The sequence below is a fragment of the Dendrobates tinctorius genome, unplaced genomic scaffold (assembly GCF_039654945.1).
Source record: "Dendrobates tinctorius isolate UK_male_01 unplaced genomic scaffold, ASM3965494v1 ptg000147l, whole genome shotgun sequence".
NCBI classification, from domain to species: Eukaryota; Metazoa; Chordata; class Amphibia; order Anura; family Dendrobatidae; genus Dendrobates; species Dendrobates tinctorius.
This window is the reverse complement of record NW_027361814.1, coordinates 17,870,172-17,896,774: the sequence shown is the minus strand read 5'-3', so window position 1 is coordinate 17,896,774 and position 26,603 is coordinate 17,870,172. Positions and strand designations below refer to the sequence as shown.

General features: G+C 44.6%; 1 protein-coding gene and 1 long non-coding RNA gene across 5 annotated transcripts in view; both read right to left on the bottom strand.

Annotated features, from left to right (window-relative positions):
• Positions 1-531: 531 nt before the first annotated feature.
• Positions 532-7,082, bottom strand: LOC141049684 (uncharacterized). Its single transcript, XR_012220419.1, has 2 exons — positions 7,015-7,082; positions 532-1,918 (listed from the first exon to the last, which is right to left on the bottom strand). It is a non-coding gene; the product is annotated as an uncharacterized lncRNA (long non-coding RNA).
• A 2,063-nt stretch (positions 7,083-9,145) lies between these two features.
• Positions 9,146-26,603, bottom strand: part of SFR1 (SWI5 dependent homologous recombination repair protein 1) — a 31,690-nt gene continuing 14,232 nt past the window's right edge. For 3 of the 4 annotated variants that reach the window (XM_073546501.1, XM_073546499.1, XM_073546500.1), the window contains exons 2-4: positions 26,434-26,535; positions 11,828-12,187; positions 9,146-10,261 (exon numbers count right to left, since the gene is read on the bottom strand). In XM_073546501.1, the coding sequence (XP_073402602.1) occupies positions 10,073-10,261; positions 11,828-12,187; positions 26,434-26,514 (630 nt within the window). In that variant the 5' untranslated portion in view covers positions 26,515-26,535 and the 3' untranslated portion in view covers positions 9,146-10,072. The remainder of the gene's footprint in view (positions 10,262-11,827; positions 12,188-26,433; positions 26,536-26,603) is intronic. The other variant, XM_073546502.1, reaches the window with a different exon arrangement.

Below are 26,603 nucleotides of genomic sequence, written 5' to 3'. Positions count from 1 at the left end.
CTAGAACAGTTTGGGGACTCCATATACAGACCCCTAATTGCTAGAAGAGCAGAATCCTCTCTCAAGTGACCCCATTTTGGAAACTACACCCCTTGGGGTATTTATCTACAGATGTAGTGACGATTTTGACTCCATGGTTATTTTCCAGAAACAAGCAGCAATGAATGTTGCCGAGTGAAAATTGCAAATTGCCGTTGTAGTGACCAGTACGCTGTAGTGACCAGTACGTTGCCGTCACCAATACATTATGTCCAGCTCAAGCTTCTGGAGACATGCACCTGTAAGCTAGGCGGGCTCTCATTGCTACAGAAATGCCAAACGTGGACGCAATATGTGGTTTGGCACACTGTGGGGCTTAGAAGGGAGGGGGGGCATTTGGATTTGAGAGCGCAGAATTTGCTGAATTTCTTTTGAATGTGAGGAGCCATTTCGCTTTTCCAGAGCCTTTGTACTACGAGTAACGTTGAAGACCCTTATTTATTTCCGTTAACACATGACAGACGTAACGAATGGAAACGGAGGCACAGGTGGTGAAATTCACATTCGTTTATTTTTTGAGAGGAACCTCGGGACCACGATCCGGGGGGCTCCAAAGGGTTGCGTGACTAGTGAGCCCCAGGTATCCGTAGTAAGACCCCTCGAACAGAATCTGAATGGAGTACCGGGAGGACACAGGTGCTACCTCCAGTTAGACCGTAGACACGTGGCAGCTGACCCAGCAAGACAAACAGGTAACCAGAATATACAGGTATGATAGAGCTGACCAGTGGAAGCCGAGTATACAGGTGAAAGCTGACACCGATGGTGACTGAATAATCTCAAGAAGAGTCTGGGAGTTCAAGCTCATGATGACCTTTGACACTTTCAATGCTGGAATGAATGTGTCGCATGAATTTATGTCTTTTTACATCAATTAAGGAATTTGCTCCTAAGGGCCCCGTCACACATAACGACTCACCAGCGATCCCGACAACGATATCAACGTGTCAGGATCGCTGGTAAGTCGCTATGTGATCGCTGGTGAGCTGTCAGACAGCTTCACCAGCGATCAGCACAGCGACGCCGAGCGCGCGGCGTCGCTGTGTTCGTTAGTTACCAGCTCCCTGCATCAGCGCGCTGGTAACTAACGTACACATCGGGTTTCTAAGGGACGCACGTCCCTTGGATACCCGATGTGTACGTTAGTTACCAGCTGATCGCTGGTCTCCCGCCTGTCACACGCAGCGATGCGTGCTGGCCAGCGGGTGACCAGCGACCAAAGAAAAGTCCTGGGCTTTCCTACAGCGATCAGCGATACCGGCAGGGGGGCCGGTCGCTGACACACACAGCGATCTCGCTGGTGAGATCGCTGTTGTGTAACAAAACTTGTGACTCAGCAGCGATCTTGCTAGCGAGATCGCTGTGTGACAGGGCCCTAAGACCTTGTGGGGGCATCACAACACATTAGGAGACCCCAATCAGAGGACAATAAAACATCCAGACTCCTTATCTATGAACTGGTCCAATATTTATGTTTCTCCCTCTCCCACAATGATAGTTCTGCTTCACGTCACTTGTCTTATCTATTGCATTTTTTCTGTGCTGTGTTATGCATAAACATGTGACTCTTCAGATTTTGTATTAGTCAATGCCTGATGAAGAGACCTGAGTAGTCTCGAAAGCTTGCAATTTGTTACCATCTTTTCAGTTAGCCATTAAAAGGTATCAACCACTGAGGACTCTCAATTATTCTTCTATCTACTGGCTAACACAAAGATATATATCTTTCCTGAATAATCTCAGGTATCGAGGCGGAAGCTGACTCCAATGGTACTGGTGTGTTGCAAAGGTTCGGATGGCTGAGTGGCGTGACGAGGTGGAACTGAAGTGGCTGGTATAACCGTCGTCCTGGATAGCCAAATAACAGGTCACTGATGTTCTGTGGAAACAAACAGTGTAAGTAGAATACTAGACGGAATACTGCAGAAGCGCAGATACAGAACAGGAACTAGCAACAGTAGATACTCGCTGCACCCTATGGCAGAGGGGTCAGAAATAGCAATCAGTTTGCTACCATTGGTTAATTACTCTTTTTGAAAAATACACATTGTCTCTTTAAGGGAGCTAGAGCACGTGTGACCTTAATCTCATATCAGGGGATGTGCTGGCTGCACCCAGAAAGCAGAGGGAGCAGCAGGTAAGGCCCTCATAGCATAAGGACGGAAACCCCACCGAGGATCTCGCTGAGGTACAGGCACAGATGTAACAACAGACCTGAGTGGGGACTTGATTTTTTTTTTTTGTGGATTGAGTTGAAGCTTTTATTGGGAACATTTTACATAACATTTTGGATTACAGTTATCTGGCGCTCTACGCTGAGTACTTACTTTGGGGTTTCCATCTAAATCTCTGAGTGATGTGATTCAGATGAACCACCAAGGGATCCATTCACTATAATGAGGCGGCAGAGTTACTCTGGACTCCGTCTGGCCCCTTTTCAGCAGTGTCCTTCTTTTCAGAAGTGCAGAAAACTGTGGCCGAAGGCATTATTATGCAATTCTAAAAAGAGGGACACCGCCGGATCACAGGTCAGACGGCGTCCACAGTGCATTCATGTACCTCATTATATTGAATCTTCCACCAGAGGTTCCGTCTGAAACACGGATTTCAGAGATTTACCCGGAAACCCCGATGCAAGCGCTCAGCGCAGATTGCAGGATAAATGTGTGCTGAGCCTTACTGTGATCTTTGGGAGACAGAATGAAAAAATCAACAGCATGTGAAGAATTGGTTTTAATTATTTTTTACGTATGGATATGATGCAGATTTTCCATGCAGATTCACACATAGTAATTTAGAATGTTGCAGATTTTTTCTGCATTGAAATTAACCTATGTGATTTTTAAAAATCCACAACTTGTTAATTTCTTTTACAACAGATTTAGAAGGGTTAGATCCTAAGTTACTTTTGCAGTAAAATCCATGTTACCCATGCAAATCAGTGGCATAACTTGAAGAATGTGGGCCCAAAAGAAAAACCACCAAAATAACTATTATAGGTCATTAATCTCACTGGTCATCTCATTTGGGCTATAGGTATCCTTTGGTTCTTCCCTAGGCTCCAGAGCTGATGTAAAAATGACAATTTTACACTTCAAGTTGCTAAAAAATATTATGATGTTTTAAACAGTTGTATGACAGAATTCAGGTGCAAAGTCTCTTATGAATTGGTCCCTTAAAGTAAAATATGCAAATTATCTCTTCAGAGAGGAAGAAGACTAGAACTCTAGCTCCACCTATTGCAAGCAGCATTCCTACAAGTCAATATTGACTCTTTAACGACTTAGGATAAAAGTAAAACCAGAATCTCAATTTGTAGACCCGTTTTTTTGGGATGTTGGGATGTTGCCCCATCATCAGTGCAAAGTATGAGAACTGATTTGGCTAGGTGAGAGGCTCTGGACTGTGGTCTAAGGGTACCGTTACACTTAGCGATCCCGACAACGATATGGATCGCTGGTGCATCGCTAAGTGGTTGCTAGTGAGCTGCCACACAGGCAGATCTCACCAACGACATAGCAGCAGTCGGGGGTCGCTACTTACCTATCAGTCGAGGCGATCCTGACGTCCTCCTGCCCGCGTCCACACGTCGGCGCCACAGGAAGCGCCCGACGAGAAATGATCCAGGACGTTCTCGCGCAACCAGCGATGAGCAGCGGGGGAGCCGGTCGGAGGTATCAGACATAGCGATATCGCTAGCAATATCGCTGCTTCGTCACAAAATCGGTGACGTTACAGCGATATCGCTATGTGTAACGGGCCCCTAAGAAGTAATGTTTCTAATTGTGGAGAGTGACGAGCCAAGCCTGACATGTCAGACTGAGGAGACTTATAAGCCATGTATGCTCTTCTGATAAATTAAATATGCAAATTGACTCTTCAGAGAGGAAGAGGACTAGAACTTTAGCACCACCTATTAAAAGCAGTGATCCTAAAAGTCAATATCGACTTAGGTTAAAACAATATTTAGAGTTATTTTAGGCACCAATTACGCTATTTAGCGTGTTACCACAACCTACACCTCATGAATCTCCTTACAGTATTTCTTCAAGGTGGTGCAAACGCATAGGGTGAATTAAATGGAACATCAAAGATGAAAAGAAAAGCAGCACTCACTCGATCCTTATTCAAATCGTGATTTTAATCCATTACAGAGACAGCATAGTTACATGTGGAGGTGCAGGTGTCAGAGGAGTTTTTCATGTGAAATAGAAGACCTGACGGACTACAGCCGTTTCATGCCTTCCTGGTGCTTCTACGGGTCCATGCATGATAAGTGACTTATGCTACCTCTCAGATGCGCGATGATTCACATTGGAGAAAATCCAAAACAAATCCGAGATAGGATCAGGACAACAGCTTCAATTTTACCAATTGAAAGCCTTCAGCACACCGAAAAATGGTAGATGTAGTGAAAGACGTTTCGTTGAATGTACTTGATGCTATCATTAGGGGTTGATCTCACAACTGTACCAAGCCTTGAAATCCACACAATTTCAGAGGTCTTCAGAAAAGGCCTTCAAAATGTTGGAAAAGGAATTAGATGAAACAAATGTTATTGGACACATTCTAAATGGTTTAATTGATCTTCGCAAACACATCATCAATGAAAAGTGGCAAGAGACACATTTAAAAATCTCACATTATGCCAAATATGCCTTTAACCTTCACCTGATAGGCAAACCTCCAGCTGGAAATGTGCCACCTTAGCAACAGATATGATTGACAGTCTATGGTCTTGTTCATTAATGAAACCCTGCTACAGGTATGTATCGATAATGGCCAAGAACATCATTTTCTTCAGGGATCTAAGGTCAAACAGAAGGGCACACGTGGGGTATTTACCACCCATATTACACTGGGTTATTTAGAAGGCAAAAATGTATCTGCTACATGAATGGCTAAGAAGAGAGTTCCAGAGAACATATCGGTTGTAGCGTAATTAAAAGCCCTTTTCTTTAGAGACTGGAGGTTTCAAAATATAAAGAGTCCCAAAAGAAGAAATGTTTTGGAACGTGGAGACCTTTTCTCACACACCATATATCCCTGGTTTGAGATAACTCTAGTGCTTGGATCTTTCTCCTCAACCACCTGGGATTCCATGGAGAATCTAAAGGGCCTTTTACACATGGCGAGATCGCTAGCGATATCACTAAAGCGTCACCGATTTTGTGACGCAACAGCAATATCGCTAGCGATCTCACTTTGTGTGACACGTACCTGCGACCAGCCCCCCGCTGGATATCGCTGATCGCGCTCAAATGTCCTGGACCATTTTCTCCTCGTTGGCGTCCCGCTGGTGCCGACTAGCGATGCATGGACGCAGGAGGAAGTCGTCATCACTGCGGTGTGACAGGTAAGAGCGACCGCCGACGGATCGCTTATCGCTGCTGCGTCGTTGGTGAGATCTGCCTGTTTGACAGCTCCCATTTAGCGATGCACCAGCGATCCTGACCGGGTCATATCGTTGTCGGGATCGCTGGTGCATCGCTAAATGTAACGGGACCCTAAAAGGCACGTTAGGAGCTTTGAAGGTCTCTTAAGGTCACCTAATTTCAGACAGACATGGAGAATGGTTTAGCGCTCTTAAACTGCCTCTAATCAGAGAGCAAATTTAGAATCTACCTGCATTTTCTGCTTTGGTTGAAATGTTGGGATGTTGACGCATAGTAATTTACTTCTCCCCAGCTCAATTACATCTCTATTTTTTAAACCTTTAATTTTGGACCTCCTTGTGGGAGCTTGCTACTGTCTGTGTCCCCTTGTTTACTAGACATAGCACCTTACAATGGTAGAGGTCGTGCCCAGTATTATATCTCACGTTAGACCCATGCAAGTGCCCAGCTTTTGAGATTTAACTATTCCTGGTAGTGAGAATAAAGCCATATTCACATGGAACCTTTTAAGGATTTGGGGGAGCATTTCTGCTCCAAAATCTTAACAAAACGCTTCTAATATGATTGGAAAACATTTATTAATTTCGATGGAGAATCGGAGAATCCTACTTGCTGTTTATATGAGGAGTTGCTTGAGCAAAGAGGTTTTGAAACTGTCTGATGGTAAAAAGAATAGTCCATGTCACTTCTTTGAAATGACACCTGATATTGCTAATCCGCTACAAATTAAGCACTGTCAACCAAAGGAGGCAAAAAAACTCTTCCAAACCACTTCAGGTAAAGAAAAATTCCTCCTAAAATTCTCCAAAAATGGATTGTTCCTGCTTGAAAAACTTCATGTGAACATAACCTTAATAATAAAGTGGTTATCCAGGACTACATAACTTTTTTTTACAACGTGACCAAGAACTAACAAGCAGATAGTTGGTAAATGCCTGCCTGTTGTGCCCGGCGCCAGTCTCTGCTGGCACGGAGCAGTCACAGACCGCTTCTTGCCAGCAATTCAGTGGCTTTGGCTGACGGCATATCAACAGAGCAGCGGCTTCCCTTCCTTTTTGCTCTGTTGATGGGGGTGACTGCCAACATCATGCTGATTGTTAACCAGTTCCCCGCTGTCCCACTGCAGGGAGCCAGCTGTCAGTCAACACGATGTGTGCAGTCATGACCCGTTGACGGCAGTCCGGAAGAGAAAGAGCTGCACACGAGCACTAAATTGTCAGCAGGCAAGGTCAAGCATCGCTCTGAGCCGCTGCCGGTAATTGCCTGTGAGTTTTTAGGCACCTAGTAAAAATAATAAAATAGTCCAGGACAAACCCTTTAATGAACCACATATACTTGTATACACGTAGAAGTGGACACAAGGTCTCTCTATATTGGGCCTTCACTCTCGAACATGAGGTTCAGCTTCAGGGAATGTAGCAGAACATGACATTGAACTGAAGGTGATCTTTCATCTCAACCCCTTACAATAGCTTTTACATGTAACCTCGGCCTGGGGCAGTAAGCACTCAGCTTTGCGTTGATGGAAACAACTGAAATCTTAACCTGTCATAAACTTTACCAGATAATTACATCCTACCACATCCATTCCGGCATCTAAGGCCTTATGTGTACCCGACGTCTTTTTCAGATAGGTCCTTAACCCGCCTAAAAAAAAAAAAAAAACCAACCTCTAAATAAATGCTTAAAAGTATGAACATGTGTTCAGCAATGTTAAAAACACTTGCTTGTTCGTACGTTCATTCCAATAAGATATCTTTCTACGCCTTAAGGTTTCTCAAGCCACAAAGCTGTTGAAAGTGACCTGATCGTTATTCACCATTTTATACATACAAGCAAAAAAAAAAAAAGCTCTACCGCAAAAAAAAACAACCCAAAAAATACTCAAGAATTGCTCCGTATAAAGATAGCCTCGCATACAAAGAATAAGGATGAAGAGAGCTAGACAGGGTGGACAAACTACTAAAAGGCATACCTTACAGCATAGTAACACAACAGCAACAATACAATTCAATACTGAATGATCCCCAAGTTGTGGAACATGCCCGGCACAATATGGTAAATAGTTTAATTATTTATAATTGTTATGTTGTTTAGGAAGAAATCACAAATGAAAATAAATAAAATAAGTATCATAGTCAAGATTGTTCGGGTCTATAGTCCCCGATGCATATTCTCAGGCGATCATGAATTAAGTGTTATGAACGATCAGCCAACCAATAGTTACGCCATACTCAATTGTATTGGCTTCATATGCGCTGTGAAAATCATGCAAAAATTGGTTACAATTTTAAGAATTAACAGTCTTTGTACTGTAAGAACAAATTGACCTTATTTGATCAATAAGGTCAGCTAATCAACTGTAATCCATCTACAGCATTCCTGGACAATGCATTTCATAGCGAAACGCGCGTCGGGTGTGGCGAGTTCCCCGGGTGTGACCTCTAGGTAACTATACCTCCTTGTATGTATGTATATTTTATTGGTTAATATATACCCTGTGCTATGTCGCGTTAGTAGCTGTATTACTATTGTGCAACTGTTTTCTGTTTCTTGCAACTATGAGCACGTCTTTTTATATTATTATATGTGACTTTAGCCACTTGTGCACTTATACGTAAATATCTATTTACTATGTGCCCTTTGTTGCATGTAATGGGTGAATCATTGTGTATATGTTTCCGGATAGTGCCATAAATTTGATGTGTATAATAGCATAAAACCAACTTTGGTGATATACAGAACCCTTTTTGCAAATTTTATTGTGAGGGTCGCTCCCTGGGTGTACCCACACTTCTTTTTCCTGTATCTTGTGGTATCTACCTTGTTTGTATTGCTTTATTGTTTTTCTAAATAAAGATTGTTGTATATTATGATATGGCTTTGTGTGAAGCTTTTTTTTGTCAGGTTTTTTACATATTTTTGCTTCATGGCCTAATTTGAGGGCTATGCTTAGGTGTTTAGGAGTAGAATATGGTGCGAGGTGAAGAAAAGAAAATTCCAGATCTTATAGTGCTGGCAGAATGAGGAGAAACCACCCAATTAATAAGTAGTGAATGTCAAGAGAGAATGAAAATCGAGACAGTTTCTAGACCTATCAGCCTGGTGTGTGCACCAACCGTATTAGCTTGTTGTAGAGGATGAAGGCAGTAAGATCATATTTTTCTACAGATTCAGCAATAAAAGCTCTGGATGGAGCCTCGGACGTAATAGTGAACAAAGCCAGAACTGCTACATGATCAGTGTGAAAGCAGAGAAAATCAACGTACATTAAAAACTGGACAGATTATTTACATTCATAATAGAAAAGTATTTTTTAAAACCAATGGTAATTACAAAAATGTAAACTATTACTTTATTATGCTTTAAAAAAATGTGATTACACATTGAAAGTATTTGCCTAAAGTCAGAATGCAAAGCTCTGGTTTAAACTTGATATTTTTTCTTAAAGGTCTATGGGAAAGTATTTGCTCCGGGGCTGATTTTTATGATTAATACATTTCAGAATTCCCAACGCTTTTTGTCCAATCTTGAACCAAATCCTTTACATTTAAAAGAAAAACATAGCAGTGATGTGTACTGTATTAAGACCCCCGTCCCTGGCCACAGCGTATGTGCAGCACACAGCTATCATGAGACTTCATAGCATGCAGCTGCGGAAACCAACAAATAGCTCAAAACAACACAATAAGATAAACTAACCAGACAGATTGAATAACAGAAAAAATAATTTATTTCACAGACCACAGATAAGCACTCAAATTACCAATTAACAGATTTCCAAAATTTTTCCAGTACCGGTCAGACTTTGAGTGCCAGTACATTGTTCTCCAATTCTCTTGTAATTTCTCCATCTCCACAATTGCCGATGTCCATGGTAATCGGGCTGCGCTCTGATGACATCCGAGTGTAATCCGATGTTTCACTCAAACTCATAGACTTGCATGGGTGGGTGTGAACCGATTATCAGAGGCATTCGCAGCCATTGTTTTACCATTCCAAATCGGCATGATAAAATAACTACTGATCTGTACTGCCCCATGGTATAACACTGGAGATCTGATAAAAAAAAAAAAAAAAAAAAAAAAAATCGGACAGCACTTGACCATGTTATTCGCTCTTGTGAGCGAGGCCTACATGTGAACTTAGGTTCTATAGTTTAATGAATATGACAAGTGGGATGTTAGAGAGAAATAGTTTGGTCTTTTTTTGGCCTGTTGGGATCGATTCTGGCAATAAGTGTAATACATATGGCTGTAAACTGTGATATATGGTTGATGCTACTTTTTGATGAACGTGAAAACCAATAACTATATTATAAAAAAAAAAGTTTCAGAATTTTTTTAACATATGAAGAAAGGTTAAAAGGGTTGTGCCAGACGGTCCGGTTAGAATAAGGACACTTGCCAGTCATCGGCGTTGCTCAACTCCCGATACAGAAGTGAGCGGTACCACAATACTTTTTTAAATTGATCTATTGTACTATTTTTTTCTTATTTCAGGAACCAAAAGTTGGAGTGGACCACAACATAAAAAGTGACTCTTCTCTCTTATGGTGGGATCCATTGCTACGTTTGATTTTTTTAACATATTTGGGTTTTCTATAGGATTGTTTTGGCTTTTTTCCTCTACTAACATTATGCATCAAATTCCTCCTCGGCTCTGTTGTATCGCAGTAACTTCTCATCCAGGCCACAGTTTTCGATCAGTTGAGTCAAACCAATCTGCTTGTTTTCTGCAGACAATGCCTTCTGGATCTCGGACAGTAAGAGCTGGCTTCTTTCTCTCCACTTGTCTATTAGAGACTGCAGCTCATTCAGATTGTTCTGAATGGAAAAAAAAAAAATTAGAAAACTTATTAATAAAAAAAAAAAAAAAATACAAAAATTAATTACACGTAAAAGCACAACCAGCTTTCCCAACCTGAGCTGCACATTACAGAGGAGCATGTCAGGCCATATTATCTTTGCAAGTCCGTGTGGTCAGATGGATCAGGCACGTAGGGATTAGTGATGAGCAAATGTACTCGGATAAAGTGTTATTCCGAGCATGCTCGTTTGCTTACCGAATTGAGTTCGAGTCCCCGAGGCTGCATGTCTTGCGGCTGTTTGACAGCAGCAACACATACAGGAATTGGCTAACAAACAAAATATCCCTGACGCACTTTTTCCCCAAAATTTGGGAGGAAAATGGGGGATGTGTCTTTATTGTCCAAATGTAGCTTATCTGGTTCACTATAAGGGAGGGTGCAGTGGAACGGGGTCACTGATGCAGGAAGGTGGCAGCGGCGCGATGATGTTGATGGCACATGCTCAGATTAACCTCCGGTGGTCTCCAGCAAAATGGCACTGCATGCACAGATCAAAATCTCTGCTTGTTATTGAGCCTAGATCCAAATATGTGCAAGTGCAGCAACCGGCGCCATTTTACTGGAGTCTGCAAAGGGTTAATCTCTGAGCATGCACTGCCCCGGCGCCACTTTCCTGGAAAACGTCAGGACATGAATGTGTGCAAGCGCCACCCTCAACAAAAGCGGCGCTAGCGTGAAATTTAGAAGAACATAACATTTCACTGCAGGACCACATGTTAATTTTTTTTTCTTATTTTCCTCCACTAAAGCCTTGATGCGTTTTGCAGTCCAGTGCATCTTATAGTCAGAAAAATAAGGGTAATTGTTTTAAGCCAAAGCCATAAGTAGGTGTAGTAAGGAGACGGTGGAGTAAAACTGTGCTAAATCTATTAAAAGGAACAAGTCAGGTCCCCCATGTACTACAGCATAATTCACTTATTTATGAGTAAATTCCCTGCCTAACTAGCCCTGTATAACATTTTTCTGGTCATTTTTCCTATGCTAATGAGGGCTTTGACTAGTCGATGGGGCGTTACTCTCCCGTGCTTCCCCTATACTCTGGAACTCTCTACCCCAACACATCAGACTCTCGCCTACCACGGAAACCTTCAAAAACAACCTGAAGACCTACCTCTTCCGACAAGACTACCAACCTGCAGTGACCACTGATCTACCAAACAGATGCACGACCAGCTCTACCCTCTCCTAGGGTATCGTCACCCATCCCATGTAGACTGTAAGCCCTCGCGGGCAGGGTCCTCTCTCCTTCTGTACTTCCGTGTGTCTTGTTTTGCTCATGTTTATTGTACTTGTCTATATTTGCCCCCTCTCACATATAAAGTGCCATGGAATAAATGGCGCTATAAAAATGTATAATAATAATAATGCCAGGAGCCCAGGAGGAACTCAGTGCTGAGAGCGGAGGAGAGGTGCTGATTCGGGTGGTAAGGATAGGGTGAACACTTGGTACTGGAAGCTCACTAAAATTACAGCTGACTGCTGCGACATCCTAAACTCAAAGGATCAGGTGTACAGATTTTACCTTATATCTGTACAATTTGACCATCTTCAGCCTTCTCAGATGTTCTTCCTTCTCCTGTACTTGCTTCTGTAATCTCTTCTTCTCTTGCAGCATTTCTTGGTGGCTGTTACACGCAGAAACGTCTCGCTTGGATGGAGAAGCTTCCATTACCGCTCCGTCTTCCGACCTCCCGCTCGGCCCAGGGATGAGCACAAATGTAGAGTTATTTTCTGAGACTTTTGAAACAGGAGAATCACTGGAGCATTGTGCCTTTACGGCATTGTCATCACCGTCTACTTTCAGCCGCTTGGCCACTGTACAAGTTGGGTTAAATGATCTCCGACATTTCTTCAGACGCTCTCGAAGACTCGCGCTCATGGGCTACGGAAATAAAAACGATATCATTATAGGTCTGGAGCTGCCCGGACGACTACATTTATAAGCTGTGTTATGTATTACTAGTTGGTGGCCTGAGTTCAACGCATCGGGTATTCTAGAATATGGCCAGCGGGAGACAAAAATAATTAAAAAAGGTTATTCTCACCGAAGGCCCCCGATCTCCTATCCACGCTCCCGGCATTTTCCGGTCCTAGTAATGGTTAGTGCGAAGGATCGGAGATGACGTCACTCTCGCGAGAGCGCGACGTCATCAGCGGTCTTTCGCACAAAGCATTACTGGGACCGGAAGATGCCGGGGAGCGTGGAGTCTCCTCTCCTCCGGACCCTGGGTACCATCCGCACATTGAGAGCTGCACCGGTCATCTCCCGGCTGTGTCGCCGCTGACCTCCATGCGGCAGGAGATGACCCGCAGATCTCCCGACGGTAGCGTGCATCGTTTGAATTCCGCGCCAATTCGCGGCCGGACTGCACCTATCGCTGATTGGTCGCGCCAGGCCTGGCGCGACCAATCAGTGACGCGGGATTTCCGTTACAGACATACAGAATTAGACGATTACATAGTAGATGTGTTAGTCCCGGTCCAGAGAGTTTATTTTGCAACCATACTGTAGGTAAAAATCACCGATGAAACCCAGAGGATAAAAACGGACACTGACCAAACATCGATTAAAATCAGATCCAAAACACTGATGAAAATTGGACCATTTTTTGTTGCACACTAGAAAAATCACTGACATTTAAATGAGGTCTAACATTGATGGGGGTCTGTGACCTTGTATCTCCCTGCCGAATAGCTGTTATGTGCTCCAGCCAGATGGAAACAATGTACAGCTCACTGGCCATTCTTGCATACTGCACCTTTTTAAAGTATGCTCACACACTGCGTTTTCACAGCATTTTTTCTTTTTGTAGCGCTTTTTGTGTATTCGTTTTAATGGGTGAAAAATGTTGCGAAAACACTGAAAGTGTTGCAGTGCTGCAGATTTAAAAAAAAAAAAAAAAAAAAAAAAAAAAAAAAAAAAAAAAAAAATGATTGATGGTTAAAATAGGCAAGCAAAAAAAAAGCATCAAGAGCATGAGATTCTATGAATATAATTCAAAAACGTCATGTGTGAACAAGCCCTTCCTCTAATTCACCTGAATATTTCCATCTCCAAGATCCTATTCCAATATGTAGCAGGTGTAATAATAATATCAGCAAATACCTCCAATTAGAAATGTAGTATAGTTCTTCTGATTCGTTATGCCACTTACCCCATGTGCAGGGCATTGCAGTAGCTTAGGTATCCATGGTTAAGACCACTCAAACAGTGACAGTAAGTTAGTTATTTGTTAGTGGTCGTAACCATGGATATTTAAGATACTGTACTGTCCTGCACATGGGGTAAGTGACATAGTGAATCAGAAGAATATAGGGATTTTTGTGTACTCACCGTAAAGTCCTTTTCTCCAAGCCATTCATTGGGGGACACACAGACCGTGGATGTTATGCTTTCCTGCCACTAGGAGGACACTAAGTAAACTAGAAAAAGTTAACTCCTCCCCTGCAGCATACACCCTCTCGCTGGACGAGATCTCATCAGTTCGGTGAAAAAGCAGTAGGAGCTTAAACAGTTGAACAACAACTATAACTATGTCACAACATAAAGATGCTAAACAGGGTGGGTGTTGTGTCCCCCAATGAATGGCTCAGAGAAAAGGATTTTACGGTGAGTACACAAAAATCCCTATTTCTCCTATGCCTCATTGGGGGGCATAGAGACCGTCGTGGGACGTCCTAAAGCAGTCCCTGGGGGGGGGGGGGGAGCACACATGTGCTAAAACCCCATGTACCGCTGATTGAACTCTGAGGTACTGCCGCTTGCAGGATGCGTCTGCCGAGCGCTGCATCCGCAGAGGCCTGTGAATGAATCAGGTAATGCTTTGTAAAGGTACGCAGACTGGACCAAGTCGCAGCTTTGCAGACCTGTACTGCCGAATGGCCCAAGAGGCGCCCACCGAGTGGGTAGAATGTGCCGTAATCCCTGCTGGGACAGGTGCGTTCCTGACACGATAGGATTCTTGAATTGCGAGGCGGATCCACCTGGTTAGCGTTGCTTTCGAAGCGGCTAGCCTCTTCTTATACCCGTCTGGAAGTATGAACAGGGCATTTGACTTGCGGAAGGGAGCCGTCCGCGAGATGTCCCATCTCAGAGCCCTAACCACATCCAGAGTGTGGAGGGCTTCCTCAATACGATGGACTGGTGCCGGACAAAAAGAAGGCAAAACAATTTCTTCAGTGAGGTGGAAAGCGGATACGACCTTTGACAGGAAGGACGGAGCCGTCTTGAGGACTTCCTTGTACTGATGAAAATTCAGGAACGGAGGGCGGCAGGATAGAGCCGCCGATTCTGAAAGACGTCGGATTGACGTAATTGTCACTAGAAAGACCACCTTCCAAGAGAGAACAGTCAGTGGAACGTCGTTGAGGGGTTCAAAGGGAGCCTACTGTAGGGCCCCAAGAACCAAGTTGAGGTCCCCAGGTTCCAATGGTCGTCTATAAGGAGCCGCCACATGGGCAAGTGCCTGAAGGAATGTCCTGACTTGAGATTTGGTGGCAAGTCTGCGTTGGAATAACAGACAAGGCTTAGATCTGGCCGTTGAGGGAACTAAGTGCGAGGCCTGACGTTAGTCCGGATTGAAGGAATTCCAAGATAGTAGGAATGGAGAACGTCAAAGGGAATCGGCCATGATCCTTGCACCACGAGAAAAAAGGTTTTCCTGGTGTGGTGATAGATGCGCATGGACACAGGCTTCCTAGCACTTACCATTGTGGAAATCACAACCAGAAAACCCAGCCTTTGTTAAAATCCAGAATTCAACAGCCACGCCGTTAACCCCTTCACCCCCAAGGGTGGTTTGCACGTTCATGACCGGGCCAATTTTTACAATTCTGACCACTGTACATTTATGAGGTCATAACTCTCGAACGCTTCCATGGATCCCGGTGATTCTGACATTGTTTTCTCGTGACATATTGTACTTCATGTTAGTGGTAAAATTTCATTCAAATAACTTGCGTTTATTTGTGAGAAAAACGGAAATTTGGCGAAAATTTTGAAAATTTCGCAATTTTCCAACTTTGAATTTTTATGCCCTTAAATCACAGAGATAAGGCACACAAAAAACTTGATAACTAACATTTCCCACATGTTTACTTTACATCAGCACAATTTTGGAACCAAAATTTTTTTTTGTTAGGAAGTTATAAGGGTTAAAAGTTGACCAGCGATTTCTCATTTTTACAACACCATTTTATTTTTAGGACCACATCACATTTGAAGCCACTTTGAGGGGTCTATATGATAGAAAATACACAAAAGTGACACCATTCTAAAAACTGCACCCCTTAAGGTGCTCAAAACCACATTCAAGAAGTTTATTAACCCTTTAGGTGCGTCACAGGAATTTTTTTGAATATTTAAAAAAAAATGAACATCTAACTTTTTTTCATAAAAAAAATACTTCAGGTTCAATTTTTTTTATTTTACCAAGGGTAACAGGAGAAATTGAACTGCAAAAGTTATTGTGCAATTTGTCCTGAGTACGCAGATACCTGATATGTGGGGGGGAACGACTGTTTCGGCGCATGGCAGAGCTCAGAATGGAAGGAGCGCCGTTTGACTTTTTCAATGCAAAATTGGCTGGAATTCAGATTGGACGCCATGTCACGTTTGGAGAGTCCCTGATGTACCTAAACAGTGGAAACCCCCTACAAGTGACCCCATTTTGGAAACTAGACCCCCCAAGGAACTTATCTAGATATGTGGTGAGAACTTTGAACCCACAAGGGCTTTACAGAAGTTTATAACGTACAGCGGTACAATTAAAAAATCATATTTTTTCCACAAAAATGATCTTTTCACCCCAATTTTTATTTTCCCAAGGGTAACAGGACCCTAAAAGTTATTGTGCAATTTGTCCTGAGTACGCTGATACCCCACATGTGGGGGTAAACCACTATTTGGGCGCATGGCAGAGCTCGGAAGGGAAGCTGCGCCATTTGACGTTTTTGGCTGGAATTGAGATCGGACACCATGTCGCGTTTGGAAAACCCCTGATGTACCAAAACAGTGGAAACCCCCCACAAATGACACCATTTTGGAAACTAGACACCCTAAGGAACTTATCTAGATGTGTGGTGAGAACTTTGAACCCCCATGGGCTTCACAGAAGTTTATAACATAAAGCCATACAATTAAAAAATCATATTTTTTCCACAAAAATGATCTTTTCACCCTCAATTCTTATTTTTCCAAGGGTAACAGGACCCTAAAAGTTATTGTGCAATTTGTCCTGAGTACGCTGATACCCCACATGTGGGGGTAAACCACTATTTGGGGGCATGGCAGAGCTCGGAAGGGAAGCAGCGCCATTTGACGTTTTTGGCTGGAATTGAGATCGGACACCATGTCGCGTTTGGAAAACTCCTGATGTACCAAAACAGTGGAACCCCCCACAAATGACACCATTTTGGAAACTAGACCCCCTAAGGAACTTATCTAGATGTGTGGTGAGCACTTTGACCCCCCCAGTGCTTCACAGAAGTTTACAACGCCCGGGCGTGAAAATAAAAAATTCGTATTTTTTCCACAAACATGATCTTTTAGTCACCATTTTTTTATTTTCCCAAGGGTACCAGGAGAAATTGGACCCCAAAAGTTGTTGTCCAATTTGTCCTGAGTATGCTGATACCCCATATGTGGGAGAAAACTACTGTATGGGCACACGTCGGGGCTCGGAAGGGAAGTAGTGACGTTTTGGAATGCAGACTTTGATGGAATGGTCTGCGGGTGTGATATTGCCTTTGGAGAGCCCCTAATGTACCTAAACAGTGGAAACCCCCCACAAATGACACCATTTTGTAAACTAGACCCCCCAAGGAACTTATCTAGATGTGTGGTGAGCACTTTGACCCCCCCAGTGCTTCACAGAAGTTTACAACGCCCGGGCGTGAAAATAAAAAATTCGTATTTTTTCCACAAACATGATCTTTTAGTCACCATTTTTTTTATTTTCCCAAGGGTACCAGGAGAAATTGGACCCCAAAAGTTGTTGTCCAATTTGTCCTGAGTATGCTGATACCCCATATGTGGGAGAAAACTACTGTATGGACACACGTCGGGGCTCGGAAGGGAAGCAGTGACGTTTTGGAACGCAGACTTTGATGGAATGGTCTGCGGGTGTCATGTGCGTTTGGAGAGCCCCTGATGTACCTAAACTATTGAAACTCCCCACAAGTGACCCCATTTTGGACACTAGACCCCCCACGGAACTTATCTAGATGTGTGGTGAGCACTTTGAACCCCCAAGTGCTTCACAGAAGTTTATAACACTCGGACGTGAAAATAAAAAAATCATTTTTTTTCCACAAAAATGATATTTTTGCCCCCAATTTTTTATTTTCCTAAGGGTAACAGGAGAAATTGGACCCCAAAAATTGTTTTGCAATTTGTCCTGAGTAGGCTGATACCCTACATGAGGGGGTAAAACACTGTTTGGGCGCATAGCAGAGCTTGGAAGGGAAGGAGCACCATTTGACTTTTTCAACTCAGAATTGGCTGGAATTGAGATCAGACGCCATGTTGCATTTGGAGAGCCCCTGATGTGCCCAAACAGTGGAAACCCCCAATTCTAACTCCAACCCGAACCCCAACACGCCCCTAACCCTAGCCCTAACCCTAGCCCTAACCCTAGCCCTAACCCTAACCCTAGCCCTAACCCAACACACCCCTAGCCCTAACCCTAGCCCTAACCCTAATGGAAAAATGGAAATAAATACATTTTTTTTATTTTATTATTTTTCCCTAACTAAAGGGGTGATAACGGGGGGTTTGATTTACTATATATGGCGGTTTTTATGTTTGGCGGCTGTCGCACGCTAAAAGATGCTTTTTATTGTAAAAATAGTTTTTGCATCAACACATATTGAGAGCTATAATTTTTCCGTATTTTGACCCACCGAGTCATGTGAGGTCTTATTTTTTGCGGGACGAGTTGACGTTTTTATTGGTACCATTTTCGGGCACGTGAAATTTTTTGATCGCTTTTTATTCCGATTTTTGGGACGCAGAATGAACAAAAACCAGCGTTTCATGAATTTCTTTTGGGGGGGGTGCGTTTACACCGTTCCGCGTGCGGTAAAATTGATAAAGCGCTTTTATTCTTCCGGTCAGTACGGTTACAGCGATACCTCATTTAGGTCGTTTTTTTATGTTTTTGTCGGTTTTATGCAATGAAAACTATTTTATATAAAAAATAATTATTTTTGCATCGCTTTATTCTGCGAGTTATAACTTTTTTATTTTTTTGCTGATGATGCTGTGTGGCGGCTTGTTTTTTGCGGGACAAGATGACGTTTTCAGCGGTACCATGGATATTTATATGCGTCTTTTTGATCTCGCGTTATTGCACTTTTTGTTTGGCGGTATGATAATAAATCATTATTTTTTGCTTCGTTTTTTATTTTTATTTTTTAAGGGGTTCGCTAAAGGGGTTAACTAATGGGACAGTTTTATAGGGCAGGTCGTTACGGACGCGGCGATACCTAATATGTGTACATTTATTGTTTTGTTTTTTTATTATTTTAAAAAAATGAATTTATTGGGGAATATTTTTTTTTTTTTTTACTAATTTATTTGGCGATTTTTTTTAATTTATTTTTACACTTTTTTTTTAATTTTTTTTTACTTTATTACATAGTCCCAGGTGGGACATCACTGTCCTGTGACAGATCGCTGATCTGTCACATCACAGATCACTGTGACAGATCAGCAATCTGTCACAGGCAGTGCACAAGGCTTCCTCATGCCTGCGCTTTGCAGGCACTGAGGAAGCCAGCTTCCCCAGGCCCCCGAAGGCCCCCGTCGCCATCTTGGATTCGGGGGCCTGGAGGATAGGAGCCCCCCGCAGCAGCGCTGCACATTGCGCTGCCGTGGGGGGCTCAGGGAAGCACGGAGGGAGCCCCCTCCCTGCCGATGCTTCCCTTTAACTCCCGGTACACCGCGATCGCGTTTGATCGCGGTGTGCAAGGGGTTAATGTGTCGGGGGCGGTCCGTGACCGCCCCTGACACATTGTGCCGGGTGTCAGCTGTGATAATCAGCTGACACCCGGCCGCGATCAGCGGCGCTCACCACGTGGGCGCCGCTGATCGCGGTAGACGTACTATCCCGTCCCCGGTCATACGGGCCCGGGTACCGTGGACGGGATAGTACGTCTCATGTCAGGAAGGGGTTAAGGACAGGGCCCCGGTGTTCTGGTGGTCAAACGGACCCTGAGAGAGCAGATCCGGACGATATGGAAGATGCCAGGAAACGTCGGCGACTAGTTGAATCAGTTCTGCATACCAAGCGCGGCCAATCTGGCGCAACAAGAATCACTGGTACTCTTTCCGATCTGATCTTCTTGATGACCCTCAGAAGCAAGGGAAGAGAGGAAAAATGTACGGGAGCCGGAACTGGTGCCATGACAGAACTAGGGCGTCCGCACCGATGGCGCGTGTTCGGGCGATGGATTGAAGAACCTTGTTGTTTAATCTTGAAGCCATGAGATCCACATCCGGAGTCCCCGAACGACGGCAAATCTGCTGAAAACCTCCAGATGAATTGACCACTCTCCCGAGGCCAGGCCCTGGCGGCTGAGAAAATCTGCTGCCCAATTTTCTACGCCCGGGATGTGGACTAGCGAGATGGGCGAATGATTGGTTTCGGCCCAATGGAGGATGTGACTCACTTCGTGCATGGCCATCCTGCTTCGAGTTCCCCCCTGGCGGTTGATATACGCCATAGCCGTGGCGTTGTCAGATTGGAACCTGATGGAGTGGCCTGCAAGGAGATGGTGAAAACTCTGTAGGGCTAATCTGATCGCTCGAATCTCTAGGATGTTGGTGGGGAGACGAGTCTCTCGGAGACCACCGACCCTGTGCCGTGTGGTGACAAAAAAACCGCACCCCAGCCCAGAAGACTTGCGTCGGTGGTTACTACCAAGCAACCATTGTACTGGGAGAAAATACTTCTCGATTCAGGGAGGATTTCAGAGTCCACCACTTGAGGGCTTGTCTGACCCGCAGAGACAGGAGGAACCGACGGTTCAGAGAGAACGGGTTCTTGTCCCAGGCCAACACTCACATGTTGCAAGGGACGGAGATGGAACTGGGCGAACGGGACAACCTCCATCGCTGCTACCATCTGTCCGAGAATTCTTATGGTGAAACGAATGGAGAGAGAGAAACTAGTTGAGAAAGAGACCGCGCTGCTTGTTGTAAGGCTCAGGTCTTCTCTGGAGGGAGAATGACCAACCCGCGGAAAGTATCAAAGATCATTCCCAAAAAGGAAAACTGTTGAGCCGGCTTTGGGAAGGACTCTTCGAAGTTTACTTTCCAGCCCAGGCGAGAAAGCGCATTAACTTATATTTACGGATTCCTCGCATGCTGGAAATGACGGGCTCTTGATGAGCAGGACGTCCAGGTACGGTAACACTACCACTCCCCGAGAGTGAAAAATGGCCGTGACAGCCGCCATGACCTTGGCAAAGACCCTGGGGGCGGTGACAAGTCCGAAGGGCAAGGCAACGAACTGGAAGTGTTCCTCGTGAATTGCAAAACGTAGGAACTGCTGGCGGGACGGGCAGATCGGAATGTGAAGGTAAGCGTCCTTGATGTGGATGGATGCTAGGAACTCTCCTTTTTCCAAGGAAGTGACAACTGATCGGAGAGATTCCATTCGGAACCGCCGTACCTTGACCAACTGATTTAACAGTTTGAGGTCCAGTATGGGCCGCATCGTCCCGTCCCTCTTTGGAACCACAAAAAGGTTTGAATAAAAACCTCTGAACTGATCGTCCTGAGGGACCGGAATGACAACTCCGTCCTTTTGCAGCGCCTGAACAGCCCGAAGGAAGGCTGTTGTCTTCCTTTTGGGGAGGGAGGATGGGAAGAAACGTGTTGACGGAGGAGAGAATTCTAACTTGTATCCAGAGGACACCAATTCCCTGACCCACTTATCGTGGACGACTGCGAGCCAGGTGTGACTAAATGAAAGAAGACGATCTCGTACTCTGCCGTCGCCCGGCGGATACCGCAACAAGTCATTGCGTAAAAGATTTGTGGGATCGGGGCCCTCGAGAACCGGATGCCCTGGGTCTGGGCTTCCAAGAGCGATTAGGTCTGTATGAGACCTGGGTGCCTCAGTCTCCGCACGGGGGCCGACTAGAGTCGGAAGAGAAGGTAGAGGAGGTCCAACCGGAGTTATTGCGTAAAGAAATCGCGTCGGCTGTTGGTTCCGAAACGGCCGAACAGCCTTTTGCTGAGGAGGGAAATTACTTTTTTTCCCCTAGTAGAATCAGAGGTGAGCTGGTCCAGCTTCTCCCAAAGAGGAGACAAGACTGATAAGGTAGAGAAGTTAGCAATCTTTTAGACATGGCGTCTGCTCGCCAGTCACGGAGCCAAAGAGCTCTTCTAATGGAGATTGCATTAGCGGCAATTGGAGCAGCCCCATTGGCGGCTTCAAAACAGGCATCAACTACAAAATCTCCTGCGTGAACTATCAGCCTGGCGACGTTGGTAGCTCCCGGAGGGAGATTGCTACCCTAAAGAGCAGTGATTAAGACCTCTGTTCCAAGCGGCCATAGCCTTAGTGACCCAAATCGCTGCAAACGATGGAAAAAACACCGCTCCTGAAGCCTAAAAAACTGAGCAGGCAAGATAATCAGTTTGACGATCAGAGAGGTTTCTGACCTAGGAACCTTTCGAAACGGATAGGAGCGTCTTAGAAGCCAGCCTCGATACAGGAGGGTCCACAGATGGGGACTGCAACCAATCTTTCGTTAGGTCTGGGTGAAAAGGGTATTTAGCCTGAATAGACTTATGCCCTGTGAATCTCTTATGTGGTCGATCCCTATGTCTCTGGACAACGTCCTTAAAATCAGGGTGGCTGGTAAATAATTTGCGTACACGCTTGGTCCTCTTAAATGACAAAGCGTGTGCTAGAGGAGTATTTTCCTCCTTTAACGCCAGAACCCGGATGACGGATTCTATAAGTGAATCAAGCGACTCTTGGTCAGTTGGAGGATTGGGGAGCTGAAGCGTCAGATTCCAATTCAGAGTCGTACTCGCTGTCACCATTAGGAGAGGGAGAGCGAGAAACAGAACTCGCTGGTGCGGAAGCACGACCATGACTGGGGAACGCGTCATGGGTCCTCTCCCTCGCTTGACTGTCCCTTGAACAAGTACGGTCCCTGCTGGTGGACGGTTCCCCGCGAAGACGACCTCTGACTTAAAGAGGCTTCCCGGAGAGAGTCTATAGCCTGTAGTCCGTGACTCCACCGACCGTGACGCAGCCCACTCAGGGGGACTAAACACAGGAAGACTCGCAACAGCGGCGGCAAGAGGCGTTTGGGCGCAGGCCGCGTCACAGTCCGTGCATAACGGATTAATCTGGCGCAGGGCAGAGTAGTTTTGCAAGTGGTACACACGGCCCCGACCCCGTACCTCCACTCCAGTGCTCATTCAGCGCCGTGTCCATTCTTCTCATCCTGGGCTGATGTAGCAGAGCCGGAGGAGTTCCTGAAGGGGGATGCTCGATCGGTCCTCCCTCTGGGCAGGGGGACGGAGAGCTTAAAGAGGTATGCTCAATCGGTCCTCCCTATGGGGACGGAGAGCTATGGGGCTGACTCAGGGCTGAAGAAAGCGCTGTACGATCTTCTCCATAACGGGTCATCTGCGCTCGCCCTCGAGTCTGTGATCGGTAAGGAATCAGCCCCTATTCGTTGCAGGAAAGTGTACGTGAAGGGTTACTCCACGTGCTTGCCTGTTGTTGGTTCGGGGGAGAGCGGGCCGTAGAAAGGAACCGTCGCCCCCTTTACTCCATTAATTAAAAAATAAAAATGTACAGAAAAATTCAAAAATAAAATAAAAACGATGGGGTCTGAAACCAGATCCAAGTGCCTCTTACAGACACTAAGCATGAACTGGTGAGACACTGTCTCTGTGTCCCCCAATGAGTCGTAGGAGAAATTATATTTCTATTTGGAGGTATTTGTTAATATTTTTATTATTACACCTGTAGCTTGGAGACGGGAATACCCCTTTAAGTCACTGCAATAAATGGTGCTCTGTATGCACAAAAGGCTGGATTGTGGTAGGAACAGAATTTATGACAACCACCGTATTTTTCGGACTATAAGACGCACCAGACCATAAGACACACTCCAAATTTTCAGAAGGAAAATGAGAAAAAAAATGAATGCGTCAAAAGAGGGTCCGTCATACAGTCCTGAATTCAGCTTACCGGGGGGGGGGAATCAGCAGCGCTGGTGGCAGCAGGAGTCAGGCGATTTTTCCGGTGGTCCGACGCTGCACGACGATGCTCTCGCTCCCAATCCCAGCTTGGTGTGGCAGGTTCGGCTGTGCCCGGTGGTGTGGGGGGCTCCAGCGACATTTTGTGAAAGCCCGGGACGAGATCTCAGAGCAGAGATCTCAACCTGCGGCCATTTTCCCGGAGGCCAGATTGATTCCCCAGGCGCAGATTGAGATTTCGGCAAGATAAGCATACTCGGGTGCTAACCAAATGTCTTTGGTATGCTTGAAACACATGTTCGATTCCTCGTGGCTGCATATCTCGCAGCTATTCAACAGCAGCAACATATTCAGGGATTGCCTGATTGTTAGGTAGTCGCCGGACGTGTTGCAGCTGACGACCAGTCGCGAAACATGCAGCCACGGGGTCTGGAACACATTATTTGAGCTCACCGAAGACACTCGCTACCTTATCCGAGCATGTTCGCTCATCACTACTCCCACTACTCTTTTTTCACTTGAAGTGTACTTTAAGAGGGAGGAAGATTCTGGAGCTGGATGCATTTCACCTGCCATACCAGAAGTATGTTGGAGTGTTTCGCAGGTGAAGGACGACATCTGTGTTTTCTTACAAGTTGGTATAAAAAAAATGTATTTTTTCATTACATTTTGCCTAAGGCGTCATGTGATAGAGTTACCTGAGGCTCCCACCTACCCCCGAAATAAAGGAAAAAAACAAGGTGATCACTGCTGTACAGAATCACGCAGTAGATGTGACTCATCAGGGAAATTCTCAGGAACATGAAATAAAAAACTTGTATAGAGATGTATGAAAGTTGCTCAGATACCGAGGTGTTTAGTCAATGTCGTTTATCAGAGAGTGGGGTAATCATCTCTGCCCCCCGTCCTTCCTCGAGGGATCATCAACATTTTACTTTTAATGTGTTTTTGTAACTGATAAACAGAATAAAAAATGCTTGTATGATCAAACGGAGAGATTGGGGAAGACGGGAAAGATGTTGGGTTTCGGATGGATAAAGTTTAAAAACTTTATTAGTAAATAGAGTCAGTACCTCCAGCAATGGTGACGTCAACCAGATCCTTCTCCTAGGGGTATTTAACAAAATTTGCACCACTATTGATTTTTACTAAAGATCTATGAGAAAAGATCCACAGGATCCTTTATCCTTCCTCCTGATCTCTTGGTACCGGTTTCTGGTTTACGAGAAGCACTAACCGTATTAGAGAGGGAAGAGGTGAGAGAAAGTGACATGCTGCAATACAAGAGACCACGATAATAAAACAGTATATTACATAGATACATGTTTTCTATTTTCCTCATCTTTATTTTTTTTTTTAACTTCTTGCTTGGAAGGACCCACAGAAACTCATCTATGAAGAGGAGACCACATAAAGTTACAGAGCGGGGTCACTGAATGCTGAGGAACAGAGGGCAGAAAAGTCACCAATGCTCTGACTCCATAACTCCAACCCTCGTCTGGTATTAGCATTAGTACAAAAACTGCTGGGAGCATCATGGTATGGGTTTTCTATGCAAGCCTTACATCACCAAGCACAATGCCAACAGTTAGATGGAGTGTAAAGCTGCCACAACTGCACTCTGGAGCAGTGGAAACGTGTTCTGTAGTGACAGATCACACTTCTCATCTGGCAGGTCTGGGTTTGGCAAATACCAGGAGAACGTTATCCGACTGATTGTATTGTGCCAATAGTAGAGTTTGGTGGAGGAGGGTTAATGCTATATAAGTGTTTTTCAGGGGTCAGCCTGTGCTTATTAGTTCCAGGGAAAGGAAATCTTCAAACACCCCTCTTCATCCTGGGACTGAAAAGTAACTAAACCTTCTTGTTTAAAGTCACACTGACTGGTGCTGTTTGCATCCCACTTCCTCCTCTGCACAGATTGTTGTTCCGTTCCTCCGATTTCAAGAAGACCACCACAATGACACAGAGAAGGTAATAGTAAGTCTGGACTACCACGTATTCCTTGCCTTCCTCTCCCCACAACAGCGATTGAGACAGACCAATAGTTGGGGACAAGTGTCCTTAGGAACCTTCATTGCCCAATTACTGGATCATCTAAAATGAGCCATAATGGATTTGAATCCAAACAGGTGCCACTAGCAGTATGCACAAGGCACTGACTACGAGACACTATTTGGGATTTTTGTTCTTCGCTTTTAATGGGTGAAGTGTATTTTTTTTGGCATACTAGAAATAAGGATACCACCTAGATGGTAAAAGCAGACAAGGCAAAAAATGGATAAAAATCTGATTCAGCACACGGATGAAAAATAGTCCAATATTTCTTATATACTAAAGAAAATAAAGGCTGTCTAAGAGGCCCAAGAGTTACAGTTTGGAAACGGCAGGAGCTCTAGTTTAGGGGACACTCTCAGGCCAAGGTATTACACCCGTATTTTTTCTCATCCAAGAAAATCAGTCCGATTATGCTAATCACACTCTGATAAGACCATGATCAGATTGTGATACGATTTTCTCATTTGAGTAGAATTTGAGAAAAAAAATTCCCCATTTTCTCAATCTGTGAAAATCAGACTGCACTCAGATGTCATCCAAGTGCCATTAAATTTTTCCCCACACACTCATTGACTTGCATGACCGAGAGTGATCTGATTTACGGGGGAAAATTATGCATGCAGCAATTTTTTTACAGACTTGGGGGGGGGGGGGGGAAATCGGACATGTGCACGCGACCCTATAGAGCAACACTGGTCCGAGTGCGACAAGATGTTTTGCTGGATCACACTTGGTCGTCTGCACCTGCTGTTATAGATGGAGAAGGAGTAATGGAAAGAAAATAGAAACTCGCTTCAGATCTGAGACCATTTCACACATGATGATTACACTCTTACTTGTTTAGCCAATATGTTGTTCTCGGGCTCCGGAGAGCCGACATACATTGTGGATGCAGAACTCGGGGGAGGATTGTCCATTTCTGCTTAATGAAAGGGTTCCTGTTACAGAAAGAAAAATAATGCAGAAATATTACATGTACAGGAGGTAAAAAACAAAAGCAAGCATT